The sequence below is a fragment of the Psittacula echo genome, assembly GCF_963264785.1.
Source record: "Psittacula echo genome assembly, chromosome: 10".
Taxonomy (NCBI): domain Eukaryota; kingdom Metazoa; phylum Chordata; class Aves; order Psittaciformes; family Psittacidae; genus Psittacula; species Psittacula echo.
The window spans coordinates 4,432,117-4,449,195 of record NC_137741.1 but is presented as its reverse complement, the minus strand read 5'-3'; the positions used below and the strand labels follow the sequence as shown (position 1 = coordinate 4,449,195).

Sequence of the window (17,079 nt, the reverse complement as noted above, 5' to 3'; positions counted from 1 at the left end):
AGGCAAATACCCATCTAATGACAAGCCATTTAAGTGTATGTGTGTGTCAGTCTTCTGAGGATGGGTGAGATCTGAGAAACAGACATTGGAAACATTATTCCCTAAGACAGTCAGGATTTGAGTACTGGCTTCAGTTCTGTACCCCTTAGCACAAGAAAGACATTCAGGTGCTGGCGCAGGTCCAGAGAAGGTCAATGGAGCTGGTAAAGTGAACTGGGCTGAAGGAACTGAGTTTGTTCAGCCTAGAGAAAAGAAGGCTCAGGAAGGATGTTATTGCTCTCTACAACTACCTGAAAGGAAGAATAGGTCAAGGTGAGTGTCAAGTCTCTTCTCCCAAGTAATAAGTGATAGGACAAGAGGAAATGGCCTCAAGCTGTACCAGGAGAGGTTTTGATTGGATGTTCGGAGAAATTGCTTCACTGAAAGAGTTGTTAAGCACTGGAACAGGCTGCTCAGGGCAGTGGCCAAGTCACCATTCCTGGAGGTATTTAAAAGACACATAGATGTGGCACCTACAGACAAGTTTTAGTGGTGGACTTGGCAGTGCTGTGTTAATGATTAGATTCTACTATCTTAAAAGGTCTTTTCCAACCTAAACGATTCTAAGATTAAAAATTCACTACTAAAAGCCAAGATCTCTCCGGCCTTTCTGGCAGAGACAATGGCCAGGAATAAGGCTGCTCTAACAGATAGGTGAAGTAGGGGCCACAAAGCCGTAAGATCAAATGGCAGCCCATTAAAGCAGTCAATACTAAATTCAAATTCTCCTTCAGGGTTCCATGACCGAAGAAATTCCACAACAGGGAGCATGCTTATGGATTTCAAAGGGTACAACAGTAGTAAGCTCACTGTGCTCCGAGCTGAATACATAAGGCTGAGCTCACAGTTCAGATAGATAGAACCAGGACAAATAAAAAAAACTAAGACATTAAATAGAATAGAAAAGAGGGATTCCTGAAAATGAAAAGACAACAGCCTCAAAAAAGGCAGCAGGGTCATGTCTCTCTATAGTCTTAGAATGAAAAACAACACTCCAGAATTAGCCAGATGGCTGAAAGTTGCTGTAAAAGGATACGTAATGATCACTCACATCATGTGAGCGATGTGTAGAGGAGGCAAAGCAGATGCACATCTGTGAGCATTGCTAAGGGTAAAGTATACAACTTGAGTGCTTAGAAATATGCCTGTTTTGGTATGAATATGCATACAGATGCACAGTGCAAAACAATGGATTCTATTGTTTCAAATTGTCCTCTTATTAATAACCCAAAGTAAGATTAATTTGGGCTGAAATACATGAAAAAGGCACATTTTCTTCCTAAAAGTACAGAAAGAAAATGGTGTATCTGTTCAATATTTAATATTAGAGAATACTAAACATCAGAGGAAATGAGAAAATATATCAGAAAAGTCATCTTTATTTCTAAAATATATATTGCTTTCTTTGGAACAAACCTCATCAAACTAAGTGTCATGGTAACAGTTGTAAAGTGACACCTTAGAGGCAGTATTGGGTAACAAACAAGGAGTACACAGATGCAAATGGCCCTATCAGCAGTGCACATATCAAACCCAGGACTTTCTGCATTAGAAATGCTAGGCATGAGCTCCCTGACTGAATAAGCATATTGCAGTTGCATAAGATGAATCATCTATCTGGCACGTGAGAGATCTTGAAATTACAGATGAACTAACAAGGAATTCAATAGAGATCTATTGGGCAAAGAGTTATTTAAGAAGCATGCTTAGGTCTAAAACCTAAATGAAAAATAAAATCTTTCCTCATATTGATTCCTTTAACTTTCTCATATTATGTGACTTCAGGCAGTATATCTGCAGCTTACACAATGGAAAGTATTAGCTTACCTTCACAGATACTTTTCACATCCTTTCTGTAATTTCATTACCTCTGCTCCAAAGAGCACAGATTAGGGTTCCATCATATTTAAAGGAAAAGCTATGGGGGAAGGGAGTAAAGAAGAAAATGATACTGTTCCTTCATAGATTGCTTTCCCTCAAGCACTAATTGTTTAAAAAAGAATCCTTTTAAAACTAAAAACTTACCCTTGTCTTTTTAAAAAGCTACTTCTGTCCTCTCACAATAAAAATGAGAGAGGAGACAGAAACAATAAATAACTTTGTTACAGCTGAAACTCTGCTGTTTTGCAGATGGATGCTGCTGTAGTGGCTTTAGATAATTCTCCTAAACGTTCCATCCATCTTGTTAACAATCACTTCGTCTACTCAGATAACTGTGTGAGAACACGATATACATTTTTGAATGTCACATATTCCAACACACATATTTAGAACACATACAACAACACATAGTCATTAATTTTCTAAGAAATTATTATAGGGTTTACTCCAAAAATTACAGCTAAAAATTACCAAGTCACTTGTTACTTTCCCCTCTTTCCTAGTTTCCCTCACAGGCTCTAGGAAAGAACTGAGCTGTCCTTTTGCCCTATCCATTTTGCAGCTTGACAAATTAAAGTACTGTATCACGAGCTGACTGTGCTTTGAAAATAAAAGGTTGCAAGTAAAGTTGTAAGATAGGTCAAGACAACTGAGGTAGAGATGCTGAACAGTCATTACAAAACACTTCTCAGGTTTATGTCTACAGAAACACGATGATTATTTTTGTTTTGTATTTAAACATAAGTCCCCACTGACATTGGGAAGACAGTTAATGCACAAAGCAGTCTTAGATATAAGACTTCCTGATATCTAACCTAATCTCCCCTGTGTAAGTTTGAACCCATCATCCCTTGTCCTATTGCTCCAGTTCCTGATGAAGAGTCCCTCTCCAGAATCCCTGTAGGCCCCTTCAGACACTGGAAGCAGCTCTGAGGTCTTCATGCAGCTTCTCTTCTCCAGGCTGAAGAGCCCCAATTTTCTCAGCCTGTCTTTTTATGGGAGGTGCTCCAGCCCCCTGATCATCCTCATGGCCCTTTTTGGACTTGTTCCAGCAATTCCAGGTCTTTCTTATGTTGGGGACACGAGAACTATACTAGAAATAACTAGCTGGATGCAGAGACAATAAAGTTGGGATAAGCTGCAGGCAAAGACTAGCCAGAGCAGGGGCGGGGGCTTGAGAAGAATCAACCTGCTCCTTCAAGTGTCATTGCCTTTACATGGAAAGCTTGGAAACTGTGGACCCATTGAAATCACTTCTAAAATTCCATCCTATTTAAAGTGTAGGAAGTGTTTTCACCTTATTTTGAAGCCACTCACATACATTCACATTTAGACTTACCAGAAATAGGGTGCTAACACTGCTTCTGAAATGTGTGACCAATTCACTGTTCCCTGTGTGTCCTTTCTCTCTCCTGACCGATTTCTGTGGTCAGTCTGTTTCCGTAGTGTGTGGATTTATGAACTACCTTACTCACTGCTGCAGCTAATGACAAAGCCTGTGAGGATCAATGAAGATACTTCATGAGCCAAAAAAGAGAAAGCAACGGACTGTAAAGTGAATGAAACAAAAATGTTTCCCCTCTAGGAAGTCCTCTTATGCCCAATTCCTGACAGAAGAATTGCTCTACACTACAATAACCAGAGACGGACCACACACCAATTTGAACGTTCAGACAATTAGGGATGTATGTGTCACTAAGAAGATGGCCACCCACTTGTACAACTCATACGTGATCTCTGTCATCAGGTTACATTGCTGAATCTCGCTCTGTAGGAATGATGGGATAATGCGAGTGAAATCTGTTTTGTTTTGAAATAAAGACACTTTTGCTTTCTACATGCTCTCATCCTGAACAGCCCACATCATTGTTACAATTCTGCAGCATTAATTGCTGCAATCTCACAGGAGCCCATATGCCCTTAAGTTATTTTATTAGACTGCTGCCTGTGGAACCAAGATTGTCAAAATTAGGGAACAGAGACTGCACTGAAGCAGATGGAGTAAACCAGCTCTGGTAACTTCAGTGTAACGGTAGATCTAATCAACTTAAAGCATCTGCCCCTTCTTTATTTATTTATTTCTTGTCCTGACTTTCAACTTTTAAGAATCATGAGCTGGTGAATAATTCATCACCAATTGAAGTAAGTGAGCGTCAGCTGGGGTTTTTATTATTCTTTTTAAATCCAAAAATCCTGGCTCAAAACATTAATGCCTGAGGTAAAGATCTTTCTTTATAGTAGCAGAATCTAATTTAGAAAAGTGCATTATTGATTCTATCCATTTGTCAGAATGTGCAGTGGTATTGTGCTCAGCATTGCCAGTAACAAGAAATGTAATGTGTATGTGAAAAAAGCCAGGTGCATTGAAATTATCACTAATTTTATTAGAATTCAATAGACATTTAGTTCATTTAGTCCTATTTTAAGATTTGAATGTTGGCTTTGTCTTCACCTTGATGAAAATTTACTTGAAGAAAAAAATCACCTTAACGATTTATTTAGTTCTCTGGTCAAGTTGCAAAGGTTAAAGATGTATTTTTTACTTCATATATATGAGCTAAAGTTACTACCTAGATAGCTTGGAAAATGAGCTCTAGGTGAAAGACTCTTCCTGCCCTCTCCCATCTGGGCAGGTATCAAATGCTCCATGACCAGATTGACTGTGGTTTATAACAGAGACTCTAGGTGGCATTTTAATATCTTTTAGTGTCAATGTTTTGAAAGAGTTACAGAGGAAGCTTTGCTCTCCTCTAACTGATGTTTTACTGGAAACAAGCTGTTGAAAGCACTTTCTCTATGAACTGCTAGAATTCCTGAAATACAATGAGCAGTTTGACAGCAATATTTCCAAGGTTCTTCCACAGCCTTAGGAGACTTGGGAGAGACTTAGTATAAAATCTGACATTGAGTATTGTCCTGTTATTTTCACAAAATAAAGTTCGATTACACTGAAGACATCTGCTAAAGCAGGGTCAGAAAGTCTCGAAGACTTGATGTCATGCAAGAAAATAGATTATGATCCACTCACATATGGAAGTCTACAAGGAAGCCTACTATCATTATCACCTAAGATTGCTAAGGTAGCAAGATAAGCTCCTGTTTCTAAAAATCTAATCATAGTCCAGTATAAAATTTCTGGTTTCTCTCATCTTAAGTACCAGGCTTCCTTGTAAATATAGTAATCTCCCGTGCCTAAAGTCTTCACAGAATAAGCTGTTCCTTAAGTGTTCAATCCTGTATCACTGAAGCCAAAAAGAATGTGTGTGATTATCATCTCTCACCTTCCTTACTGAACTCAGCCTTTACTTTTCACAAGGCAACTCTCAGTAACTGGCAACTCAACTCTGAAGTCATGTAACAGAGGCAGAGAATTTCATACTGCACTACCAATATGCTAGAGATAACAACATAAAACTTAAAGAACTTTGATTGTCCATTCCAGAAGTGCCAGTACAACCACGTAAGATGCTACAGTGATGAATGAGTTGCAGACATGTTAGAGAGATAAAACCATTTGCAGAAATGGATGAATGAATCAAAACCACTTGGGGATGATACATTTTACCCCAAAGAGAGGAATTCAATATTTATGCATAAGCAAAAATGACAGACGGCTGAAAACAATCAGAATACTTCAAGATGCTCCCACGTATTTAGACAATGCTATTTCATTCTCCCAGCTACTAAAAAAGCTGCATAGTTTATATTCACATTGTTAAGACCGTTAATAATTTTTCCTGTACTGTATTCCATACAACACTGATTTGCATTTTTAATACAGCTGCCCATCCAATGTAAGAGCACTTCAGTAAGTCAGGCAAATATTCCTATTTCGAGATGAACCATCTTTCTCCTTTTGTACTAGCTGGTAAGCTTCAAATGACTGGTTCCAAGTAACTGCTAAAAGCAGTCCTTTGATTAAATCATCTCGGGTAAATCTCACTGGCCATTAAGAATAAATCCAGCAGGCCTAGGGATTGCTTCTAGGGGAAATGTACACAGTGATCCTCCTGATAGCAATCTGTGGCATTCTGCTCCAAAAAGCACTTAAGTAATTTTTGCAGACTAATGCTGTCTTTGCCAAAATGTCTTGCAGCAATGAATTCCTCGACATAGCCACACTACGGCAGCTGGCTGTACGTAATTTCATGGAATACTTCATTGTCCTTGTGAAAAGTTGTGCACGACTGTTCTCTATTCACCTGCTGATATCTCAATGTGATCCCATGATCTCATACAAAGATGACTTAGATCAGGCATTCCAACTTCTAACTTTTAGCTCCATTGAGTCATTTAATACTCGACTTCAGAATACAGTCTGAGGGCCTCATTAGGTCTGCTTGTGCTAGCAACTTCTTGCAGGCTACTGGTTTTGATCCCTAATTATGTCTCAAATCTAATTTTAGATAATCAAGTTTTAAATCTTTGTTGCTATCTCCAAATGGAACTCAATTTGAGGTAACTAAAACACAGGGCATTTTTCACAAGTGTTAGTCATTTTGCCTGTTGCCTAATTTCCTTATTTATATAATAAGAAAAACAATACAAACATTTGTGTTGTACAAAACTTACGTGAAACATTTATAAGACATCTGAATGGTTATGGCTGTACTTTTTTTTTTCCCCCTCACATATTCGATATCTTACAACATTAATGAAGAATTTCTAAATCATTAAAATGAAGTGGAAGGCCATCAGTTACAAGGTTTTTATGTCATGGCTCTTAAAAAGCTTAATAACACTTCATGCAAGTGTAACAGTGAAAAAATAATTGTATCTACATGATAAAACTTTAAAGCTGTCAAATAATTGGCATCCATGAAAGAAAAGCAGAATTCAATGAACTGTTAGAAAAATAAAATCATTAAAACCACATTAAATTGTGGAACTGACTAAATAATAACAAATAATCTGGTAAATTTCCTGTCAACACAACGGGATAAGAATTTCTGCTTGCTAACCAGCTTTTCACTCAGAAATCCCACTGGCTTCTAAGGATCAATATATGCAAAGTGGAAAGACCACTAGATTTATATTTCCTACTCATTTACCATCTACCCTGACTACCTCTGCAAGACAGACATCCACCTAAATATTTTCCAGTTTCTGTGCCTGGGTTTGCTATTAAACAGTAACAGGAAAGGGCAGACCTCAGCATGCCACATTCCTTCAGGATATCAAACTCACACGGCAAAACCTCTGGCAGATAAGCTGCATAACTTAAGATACAGTTTGTAAGCAGTCAGAAGTGATACCTTTAGCTCAGGCATGTTTATTATAAGCTGCATAGGTAGTTTAACATCTGGATCCTTTGTATAGTCCATGGGCACAACGTTTGGTGCCATTTCATGGTATCGGCCATGCAACCTGGAAACAAGCAGAAAGAAAACAGCCAATAACCAATTTTAAGTAACCAATTCCATTCATACAGTAATCAGACACAAATCTGTCTTGCAGCTCTCATTATTTTTACTGACAAGTCTGAGCCCACCAAATTCCCATCTTTTTGACAAAAAGAGGGCTTTGATGCAGTATCTAGCGTAACTGCTACTAACACTCATGCGTAACTTGAGGTACATAACTAAGTGGTGTTACACACTCCCTGTATATAGTATTTAAGCATGGTATGTATTGGCACATGCACAGAAGTAGACCTGGGCCAATGTACCAACACTGAGTATAATCCAGGGATCACATCTGAGTGGGACACAATTAGCATGAAGGTATGACTTGCCAGTCCTCTATGAAATACCGTATGTGTAAGGAGAATAGGAAGGAAGATTAGGCAGTTGCTGCTCACAGAAAACTTAGAAAACATCATAAATGTAACATACTATAAACTGTAACTTTTATCATATGTGACAATTTTGTCTTACATGTAATTCTTAAGCTGCTTAGGGCAGAAAGCAATCATTTTGCTGTCTTATGTACTAACACAGAGTATTCTGGTCTCTTATTAGGTCACATGTGCTATTTATATATATTTAAAAGCTATATTTATTTTTTTTTCTTATAATGAAAATAAGTCACAAGACAAGGTATACTATCAACTGCAAATCAAGATTAACATGTTTGAAACAGCAGAACATAAGCAAACTGGTAATACAGGAGGTAATATCTCACCAACCCCTGCACCTTTCCAGCTCCACCTTCAGCAACCCCTCACTCAGTCCCACATGAAACTGAGCTATTTCAGATTAATGAAGGCAATAAATTTCTAAAACTAGGAGGAAATAATCCACAAGCATCTCTTTTCTCAGCATCTCTTTGGGCATGATTATGATGTGCCACACATCACGTGAAATGGAACACAGAAACATGTTTTGTCTGGATCTTAGGAAACTCATGTCTTTACACTGTGCAGCAACATATTGTGCCACACAGGAAATTAAATATCCACTGATCTGAGCATATTTCAGCTGCTGACCACAGCTCACCCTGACATTTCATAAATACTGCGTAATTCAAGATGCAATAGCCATTTCTCATTCCAGCAACTGATTTCTCTGTTGTAAACAGCAGCTACAAAGATGCACCTAAATACAACAGGAAAAAACCAGCTTAAAAGCACTTAAAGGAAAGCAAACCTTTCAAATCAAATATCCACCTATAGATTTTCCTTTTAAAGCCAGAATACTGAAATGGTGTTCTGGTCTTCATGAAAATAACACATTCATCATTGGAACAGCTTGACCACTGTGGGCACCATTTCAAAACACACCAGCCAGCAACGTCTGCTTATTTTAACTGCCAGGATTGTCTTCGCTGCTTTTTCTGATATTAGACTTCCCTGCGTTTGGTCTGTCTCATCCAACAGGACTATGAATACAGACACTGAATTGGGCATCTTAAAGGAGTAGGGGGGCTATAGGGATGCTGGGGACTACTATTCATTAGGGACTGTAGTGATACGACAGGGGGTAACAGGTTAAAACTTAAACAGGGGAAGTTTAGATTGGATATAAGGAAGAAATTCTTTACTGTGAGGGTGGTGAGGCACTGGAATGGGTTGCCCAGGGAAGTTGTGAATGCTCCATCCCTGGCAGTGTTCAAGGTCAAGCTGGACAGAGCCTTGGGTGGCATGGTTTAGTGTGAGATGCCCCTGCCCATGGCAGGGGGATTAGAACTTGATGATCTTAAGGTCCTTTCCAAGCCAAACTATTATATGATTCTATGATTCATAATGTGTTTCAGAAGACACAGATGGGATTGGAATACAGTGATCTGTGTTTCATAGTTTACTAAGCTTGTTATATTAATCTAAAATGCAAGGTACGGAATTTCTCTTAGTTTTCAATAAAGAACTCTCAAGAAAACTCTTGTCTGCAACAAAATATATTGCTGGGTCAATTTCTATTGCAAATGAACATGTGACAGAAGGCTGGGAATGTAGTGGGAAAGTATCTGTTACTGAAACACAAGCATATCACAAGAACCTATTAACAGTGACAAAAAACCCCACCCACAACAGTGGGAATGTAAAGTTCCTTTGGCACTGGGAATAACAGTGCTGCAATAGAAACTGAATCCTAAGATGACAAATAAAAAGTACTTATTACGGATGCATAAAGCAGCACTTGACTGTCACCACTGTGACCCACAGAGACCTAGTACTCAGTACTATTTTGACAGAAATATTAAAGCTTCTTATGATGCTCACCAAAATAAGTAGGAAGTTTTGAAACAAATATCTACAGAGCAAGTAACATTATTCTAACACAAGGAATACCCTCATAAGGCACGTGACAGGTGGCAATGCTGTGTCCCAGGCACTATCTGCTGTGAAGCAACAATCTTGTTTCAAGGATGAAGGCTTAGAGGGAGAGAGATCAAAGACAGCACACAGCCACAGCTCTACCAGCTACTTACTGACATTCCTTTTCTCAGGACAAAGGTTCAGTCCCTTTACAACATGCAATATCAGTGCAAAGTAAACCCATCATTTATTTCTTGCTCCCAGAATTGACCATCTTGCCCACAGAAATTAAAACCACCTATTCATGCTGAAACGATTCCAAACTCTACAGCAGCTGAAAGAAGAATCTGATTTTCCAGCTGGAAGGATTCATGATGTTAATTGCAGGGCACTTAGAAGAGCAGCTAGGTTTTGCATTTCTGATTATTCTATACCACAACATAAAGATCAGCAGACATGAGGGTTATTTACACCTACAATCCTCCTGCCTTTGTGCAATACATCACTACATCAATTTGTCATGTCACTGCCATGCTTGGACCAAGTACCATGACCCATGCTGTGAGTCAGATTCAGTAACCATCTCCCCAGTGCTACATTGTTTGGCACTGTACATATTACTATCTGCTCTGACACACCTCTCAATAACATTAATTATTAACTATAAATAGAAAATAAACCAACCTCTGTGGTAAAGGCTTTAATATTTCTCCTGTTCTTAGAGAAGCAGAAGGCACTTCAGGTGAGTTGAATACATCAGAGCAGTTGTGACCTACAGAGGAATGGCTTTTTGTCCTTTTACTCAACAAGACGCATCTCTGAAAATAACCTAAAGCTGCTTTAGCTGTCAGAGCTTGCCACAGAAACAGTTGTGTCTTGTCAGGGGTTTTGCAGTGCCATCTGAACACATAGATTTGGGAAGATGGCCATTACCACATACAGACCACTACATATGCTCAGAAGGCCAGGCCCTGCAATCAGCCTCACTGCCTTTGCAGTAGTGATTACAGATCATGGAGTGATAATCACTTCAAAATAATTCTTCTGGATGCATGCAGAAGCATCTTCACCTTCCTGGATGGACTCTCTTTGTTTCCAGGATGCCTTATGCATCTGCATGGAAGAAGGAGAGGAAAAGCTGGCAGTGTTGACTAGTGTCTTCCCTCCACAGATGAGAACATTTAAGCTTGATGTACTATATTCAAGGATTAAGGCTGTGATTCTCTATCACTGTAACCTAGCCTGAACTCAAACTGCCTTTGCAGAAGTTCCAAGCCCATCCACCCGCCTCCCTTGAATAAGCACTAGCACTTCAGAAACTGCAGTGAGCTTCAGGAAAATGACGTGTTTGAAAACACAAAAGTTTTCAGCCATCTCCTTAAAGTAACCGCACAGTTGCAACCGCAGCATTGCCTGTGCAAGTAAATAGGGATTTACTGTTAATATTCAATTAACCTAATCAGTAAGGGCAGAACAAGACTTACCCCTGTAGGCAGCAGAAAGTTTAAAATCTCTTCAGCTGCCCATCAACCAATGAAAACCAGAAAAGCTGTGTTCAGAACAAACCCCCACCAAGGCACAGTACTGCCTCCAGACAGCTTACTGCTTGTTTATGCTAGCATGCATTCTCCCACTTTGAGTCTTTTAGATGGTAAAAGGTGGGTCAATCTGTCCCCACTTCTCAAGGGTGAAGCATCCTGAAGTCAGCAAGGGTGACACTGCGAGGGTATTTGCTGGACACGCTTGACTGGGATGTCTCCAACCTCATAACAGAACCTCCAGCTGTACCCGTGCAGACCTGAAAAAAGAGATTTCCAAGCTTACACCCTGCAGGGATTGTTTTAATTTGCTATTTCGCTTTGAGAGAAATCAAATTGCACCCAAGGTCACCAGTGGGTGGGTTAAAACACAGAGCAGGCTTCCTTGTCTTGACATACATAAATCACCACCATTAAATGGAGTGACAACACTTTCTAGCTAGCCCGGCAGCCTTTGTAATAAGAACTCTGCACTAAAGGAGTGCTGAAAACAAAAAATAAAAGCTTGTAATGGCTCGCTGATTAGAAATAAGGAGAGGCTTTAAAGTGGCCTTTAGAACCTAAGAAACATCTCACCAACTCTCCTGCCTTCATAGTACCAGTCATTTGATTTATGTTGTAAAGAGAAAACATTTTTACTCAGAAATATATACCAAATTTACTTCTAAATAACAGGAATCCACTCAGACTTTAGCATTACAATCAAGACCATCTCTAGGAGTAAATTCTAGATTGCTCTGCATATCCACAGAAAATAAACAGCAAAATGGCTTACTTGGAACAATGAAAGAAACCCACGAGTGCTGATGAACAGTCCCACATAGGGCTTGTGCATGACCTGACCACAGATTGCCTGTACAGAATGGAATAATCTAGGGAAGCAGCAGGTCCAGTTCAGTTGCACTTTCAGTTATGCACCACTATCAAAGCTAATAGGTTCTTGTCCTGACACCAGAGTTGAGCAGAGCAGCTGGAGAAGGACTTCTTGTAATATGCAGAGAAGAATTCATCACTCCAGAGATCAGCAAAAAAAAGCACCGACAAGCCTATCCATAGCCCTGGAAAAGGACAGATGTCAAGACGGGATCGCACAGACCACAGAACAGAATACATCATGCTGATGCAAAGCTACTGATGGGAACTGATTTACAACTGATGCTGCAAAGATTGTTGAGGTGCACATGCTTTCTTGTCCTATAGTGCTACTATTGCAGATGGACAAATGTGTGATTGGAGAGCTGGGGAACAGGTCCAGAGAGGCTTATATCCCTAAATCTGACATACAGGGAGAAGAAGTTGCCATAGCTCCGAGAGAAGGAGGTTCTTTAATCTGGGACTGAGAAACTGAGGAAGGAGAGGCCTTAGGGGCTGCCTGCAACTCATAAAGAACGTACTTGCAGAGTCTCACATTTATGCTATACATTCACAAACTGCTTTGGCAACAACAGTTAAATGTCGCATATGGTAACTAAGGCATAAATCTCTACTGCAGCATTCTCTCAGTGAATTCCTGCCTCCAAGGACTGCAAGAGTTTAAAACAGTCTATTAGGGAAAGGGGTCTATCATATGAAGCTAAACCAAAAATGACAGGAAACTTGGTGCCACACCTGAAGGCACCAGTCTGATGGAAACTGGAATCACAACTCATTAAACTGCCATCCTTCGATGCAAGGATGAAGAACAAAGAATAGTGGGAAACTCAAGCAGGAGGAGTTAAAAGGTGAAGGCACTGTTTACATTTCTGTTACTGGGATGCCTTGCCCCTTCTGTGCTTTCACTTGAAGTTATTAACTGGACACAGAAATCAGGTTGTTAAAAGGCAGCATAAAAGGAAGAGAAAAGGTGGACAGATGAGCCTTCTGCCAGCTCTTAGTTAACATGTCAAGCGTTCTGGCATCTCTGCAACGCAGCAGTAGAAATTCATTCCAGACAATACCAGGTAAAAATCCTCCTGAACCATCTGCAGTAAAACTAAAAAGAAATTGTGCATGAGAAATGTTTGGGGCAGATCCTTAATAATAATAAATTTATTTTAAAAGATCTAGTCGCACTTAGGAAGGCTTTGCTTTTCTGTGCATGTAACTGCTGTTCACTACATGATGCAGAGTAAGTCAGTCTAGAGAAAGCCAGGTTGGAATAGTTTTTCTTCCTTGAAGCACCATGAAAATCCTGCTCCCAGGTCTCTCTGCTGTTGGTGATTAAGTATTAAAAATAAAAAACACATCGTGAATGAGGCTGCAGGGGACTTGTGGAGCCATCTGCTCCAACCCTGTGCCAAGCAGGGGCACCTAGAGCGGGTTGCCCAGGACCACATCCAGATGGCTTTTGAATGTCACCCTCAAATGAGGTAAAAAAGATTACTATTATTACCATAGAATCATAGAGTGGTTTGGGTTGGAAAGGACCTTAAATTGATCTAGCTCCAATCCCCTGCCATGGGCAGGGACACCTCACACTAGACCATGTTGCCCATGTCTCTGTCCAACCTGGCCTTGAACACCTCCAGGGATGGAGCATTCACAACTTCTCTGGGCAACCCATTCCAGTGCCTCACCACCCTGACAGTAAAGAGCTTCTTCCTTATATCTAACCTAAACTTCCCCTGTTTAACTTTTAACCTGTTACCCCTTGCCCTACCACTACAGTCCCTAATGCTCTCCAGCATCCTTGTAGGCCCCCTTCAGATACTGGAGGGCTGCTATGATGTCTCCCTGCCATGTTGTCTCCCTGCCATGTTCTTTTCTCCATGCTGAACAGCTCCAACTTTCGCAGCCTGTCTTCACATGAGAGGTGCTTGAGCTCCCTTACCATCCTCATGGCCTCCTCTGAACTTGCCAGTACTCCAGATTCCATACACATCAGCACTAAGCATTATTTTGTCCTCACTTGAGCCTAGCAAAACAGGTACAAACTGACTAAAATACAGTAAAATGAAAGCTTGATGGTACAGGAGATGCAGGAGTTGTCTAGAAGCTTTCTTTTTTTCTTTTTGTCATTTATAGAGGATACAGAAACATTATCATAACAATATTAGAAGCATAATTAACAAGAAGATGAAGAGCAGCTTCAGAATATATGTTCTTTCTCTATGTAGTGTTGCACTAAACTCAGCAAGATTCCCAACGGTATAGAGTTCCTCCAAACTTAATTCTCTTGGTACTCACTTATTTCCCAAGCTGACAATGTGGGAATTTCCCCTTTCTGCTTAAGAACCCCAAACTGTTTGGATGTTACAGGAGCTGGGTTCTAACCCTCTCTCGGTCTGCAGATCAGCTTGTTCCACAGGGACAAGCACCTCCAGCAGTTCGCTGCATTTGCTCCCTTATAAGGAAGGCTTTCCAGACACTTGGAAGGAACCACTGCTTATCTCCCCAGCTTCACTCTCAGGCAGGTCTCTGATTTAAAACCCAGATTGTAGCTCAGTTGGCTAGAAGGGTTCCTCTGCACCTCACCTTTCACCCCTCAAAAACATGCCAAGAAACAGGCAGAGAAGAGAAGGCACTGGTTTTCTTCTACAGAAATGTTCAAAGCTGGTGCTCCACTAGGTAATTCAGTGCCATGCTCCCCCAGCAGTTGTCTTGCTGCATTAAGTTAGTCTCAAGCTATACAACTTGAATTTACATTCCATGCTTTTTGGCTAGGACACACATCCAAGAACACCTGTGTCTGAGCGCTTGGGTACTTGCCAAATCACACTAGTCTGCAGGGAGAAAGAGAAACAGATGGGCTGGCAGACAGAGGAGCCTTGTGTCTGGAGAAAAAGCTGGTCTGCTAGAAAATCAGATTTACAATACTGAGTAATACTGCCTTGTAAGAGACAACTCAACCATTTTTTCCCATTTACAACAATAAGAGAAGCACATTATATAAACACACGCATTGCCACAAACGAAGTGTTTTTCCAACTTTTATTCATATGTAATTGTCCCCTGATATTCCTGTTTCTCTCCTGTTCTCCAGTACAACAAAACTTTTTTGAATGGTGATGCCCAAAACTGGACTGTTTCTTGCTACTGAGGTCCCAACAATGCTGACTGGAATGGAACTCTCCTGGTTTATGGACAGTGCTAAGGTTAATGCATCTTAATACACATTTCCCTTTTCTGCAAGGGCATCAGGAGGTTTTGTGTCTGTTACAATGGTGCTTGCTTTCCTCAGACCAGCTAACTCCCGCCCTTGGGTTTTTGGTTACAGTGCATTCTGTGCTTGAAAATTTTTCTTAGTTCCCTGTACTTGACTGCGTAAATGTCCTGTAGCTCATTTTGGATCTAATAATTCCTCTAATACATTGAGCACTGCAGAAAAAGCTCATCTTGATCTTTACAGCATCTGCACCCCTCTTCACCTCAATGTTTCTCACCATTCCACCATTCTTACAGACTTTTTAAGTAGGTTCAATAGCACCTTAGCCAAGAGATCAGCACATTTACACAGGTAGAAAAGGACTAACACAGACAGGAATATACCAAAGGCCTTAGGAAAATAAAGATATGTTGCATCTGTTTCTTTTCTCTTATCCATAAGAGCAGCCACTCAAAGGAAGAGATTTGCTTTTCATAAATGCACAGCGGCTGCCTCTGGGCAAGTTCTAGGCATTATGTTCTAGGCACTTAGGAAGTCTCCCAGTGTGTTCTGGCTTCTTTCCACGCACCAAAGATTGTGTCCTGAAGTTCTACACACTGATCCAATTTCCACATTCTCTCTCAGAGTAGAGGCATGTTTTCAAAGCCCTAACACACACATACCATCAAAATCACTGCAGTCTAACTTATTTTTCCCTACATCCATTTTCATTACTCTGTGTTTAGTTCTTCTTCACCTTAAATTCACAAATTCTACTATTTCCTAATAATTTGCAAATTATCTACACTTGGATCATGTGTCCTCAGCCCCTGCGGCCACAGCCTGTGTTTGTGCTTACTGAACTTGATGCTGATACCAAAGTCTTACACACTCAAGTTAGACTAATCCAATCTAATACCTTACTGGTACTGAAACTGGCACTCTCCTCATTTTCAGTTGCATCTGCTCACTCTGGTTCTTGTCCAGCTTTAGCACTCATCTGATTCCTTGGAGAGCTGATTCAGCTCATTAAACCAGCAGAAAATAGATTTGTTGTTGTTTGGGCTTTTTGATGGGCTACTTTTCCTGCAGGGACAGATAAAAACACTTAGCCCATTTCACCTAATTGCAGTCTCATGCTGGCTTACATCAGTTTGAATCGATCTGAATTACAGCTGCCATCTTCATCTCTTCCCTCTCACCTCCACAACTGTGCCCCCTCCCTGGTACCATCACTCCCACTCCTGCTAATGGATGGCGAGCCAGCTAAGGGGGTCATAACCCACCATATTGCCACTCACTAGAGCTTCACCTCAGACATGCAGAGATACCTCTCACGTCTAGCCTGCTCCCCAGACAGCAATTTGTATTCAGCAGTTTGTATATAGTAAATACTTTTGATTGTGTTACTATCTGCCATATCATAAACTGATTATGTATAAAGGTTCCCAATAAGCAGAAACATCACGTTCTGAGGCGAAGGCAGAAGAGGAAGTACAGTGATTCTGAGTGACAATTCTTTCTCATGTGATTTTAGGCCTTTACAGAACTACTCTCATGATTCTATTCTTCTAAGTTTTTCACAATCAAACATTAATATTGAGCTTTATTCATTTTTCACAGTCCATTAATTTAATCTCGTACCCTTTTACACAAGCATATTCTAAGGTTGCACTGTTTCTCACAGGTATTTTGGGGTTTGTTCTTTTTGATACAGACAGGGTGCAAAGTCATGCAGGCAATGGCTCCCTTATTTCCTCTACACAGCCCAGAAGCAGAAAAGTTTTCTTTAGCCTAACATCAGTAATGTAATTGAGTCTAAGTGCATGCTTTGCTCTCTTCGTAGCAAACAGACCGTTTCC

General features: G+C 40.3%; 1 protein-coding gene across 2 annotated transcripts in view; it reads right to left on the bottom strand.

The window, feature by feature from the left end:
* The window catches only part of CIB2 (calcium and integrin binding family member 2), a gene marked incomplete at both ends in the record, with an annotated part of 38,609 nt that overhangs the window by 6,651 nt on the left and 14,879 nt on the right, over nt 1-17,079 (bottom strand). The window contains one exon of one of the 2 annotated variants that reach the window (XM_080626403.1): nt 7,176-7,287. The exons of the other annotated variant lie outside the window; for it this stretch is intronic. Within the exon in view, the coding sequence (XP_080482529.1) occupies nt 7,176-7,287 (112 nt within the window). The remainder of the gene's footprint in view (nt 1-7,175; nt 7,288-17,079) is intronic. 2 annotated transcript variants of the gene reach the window in all.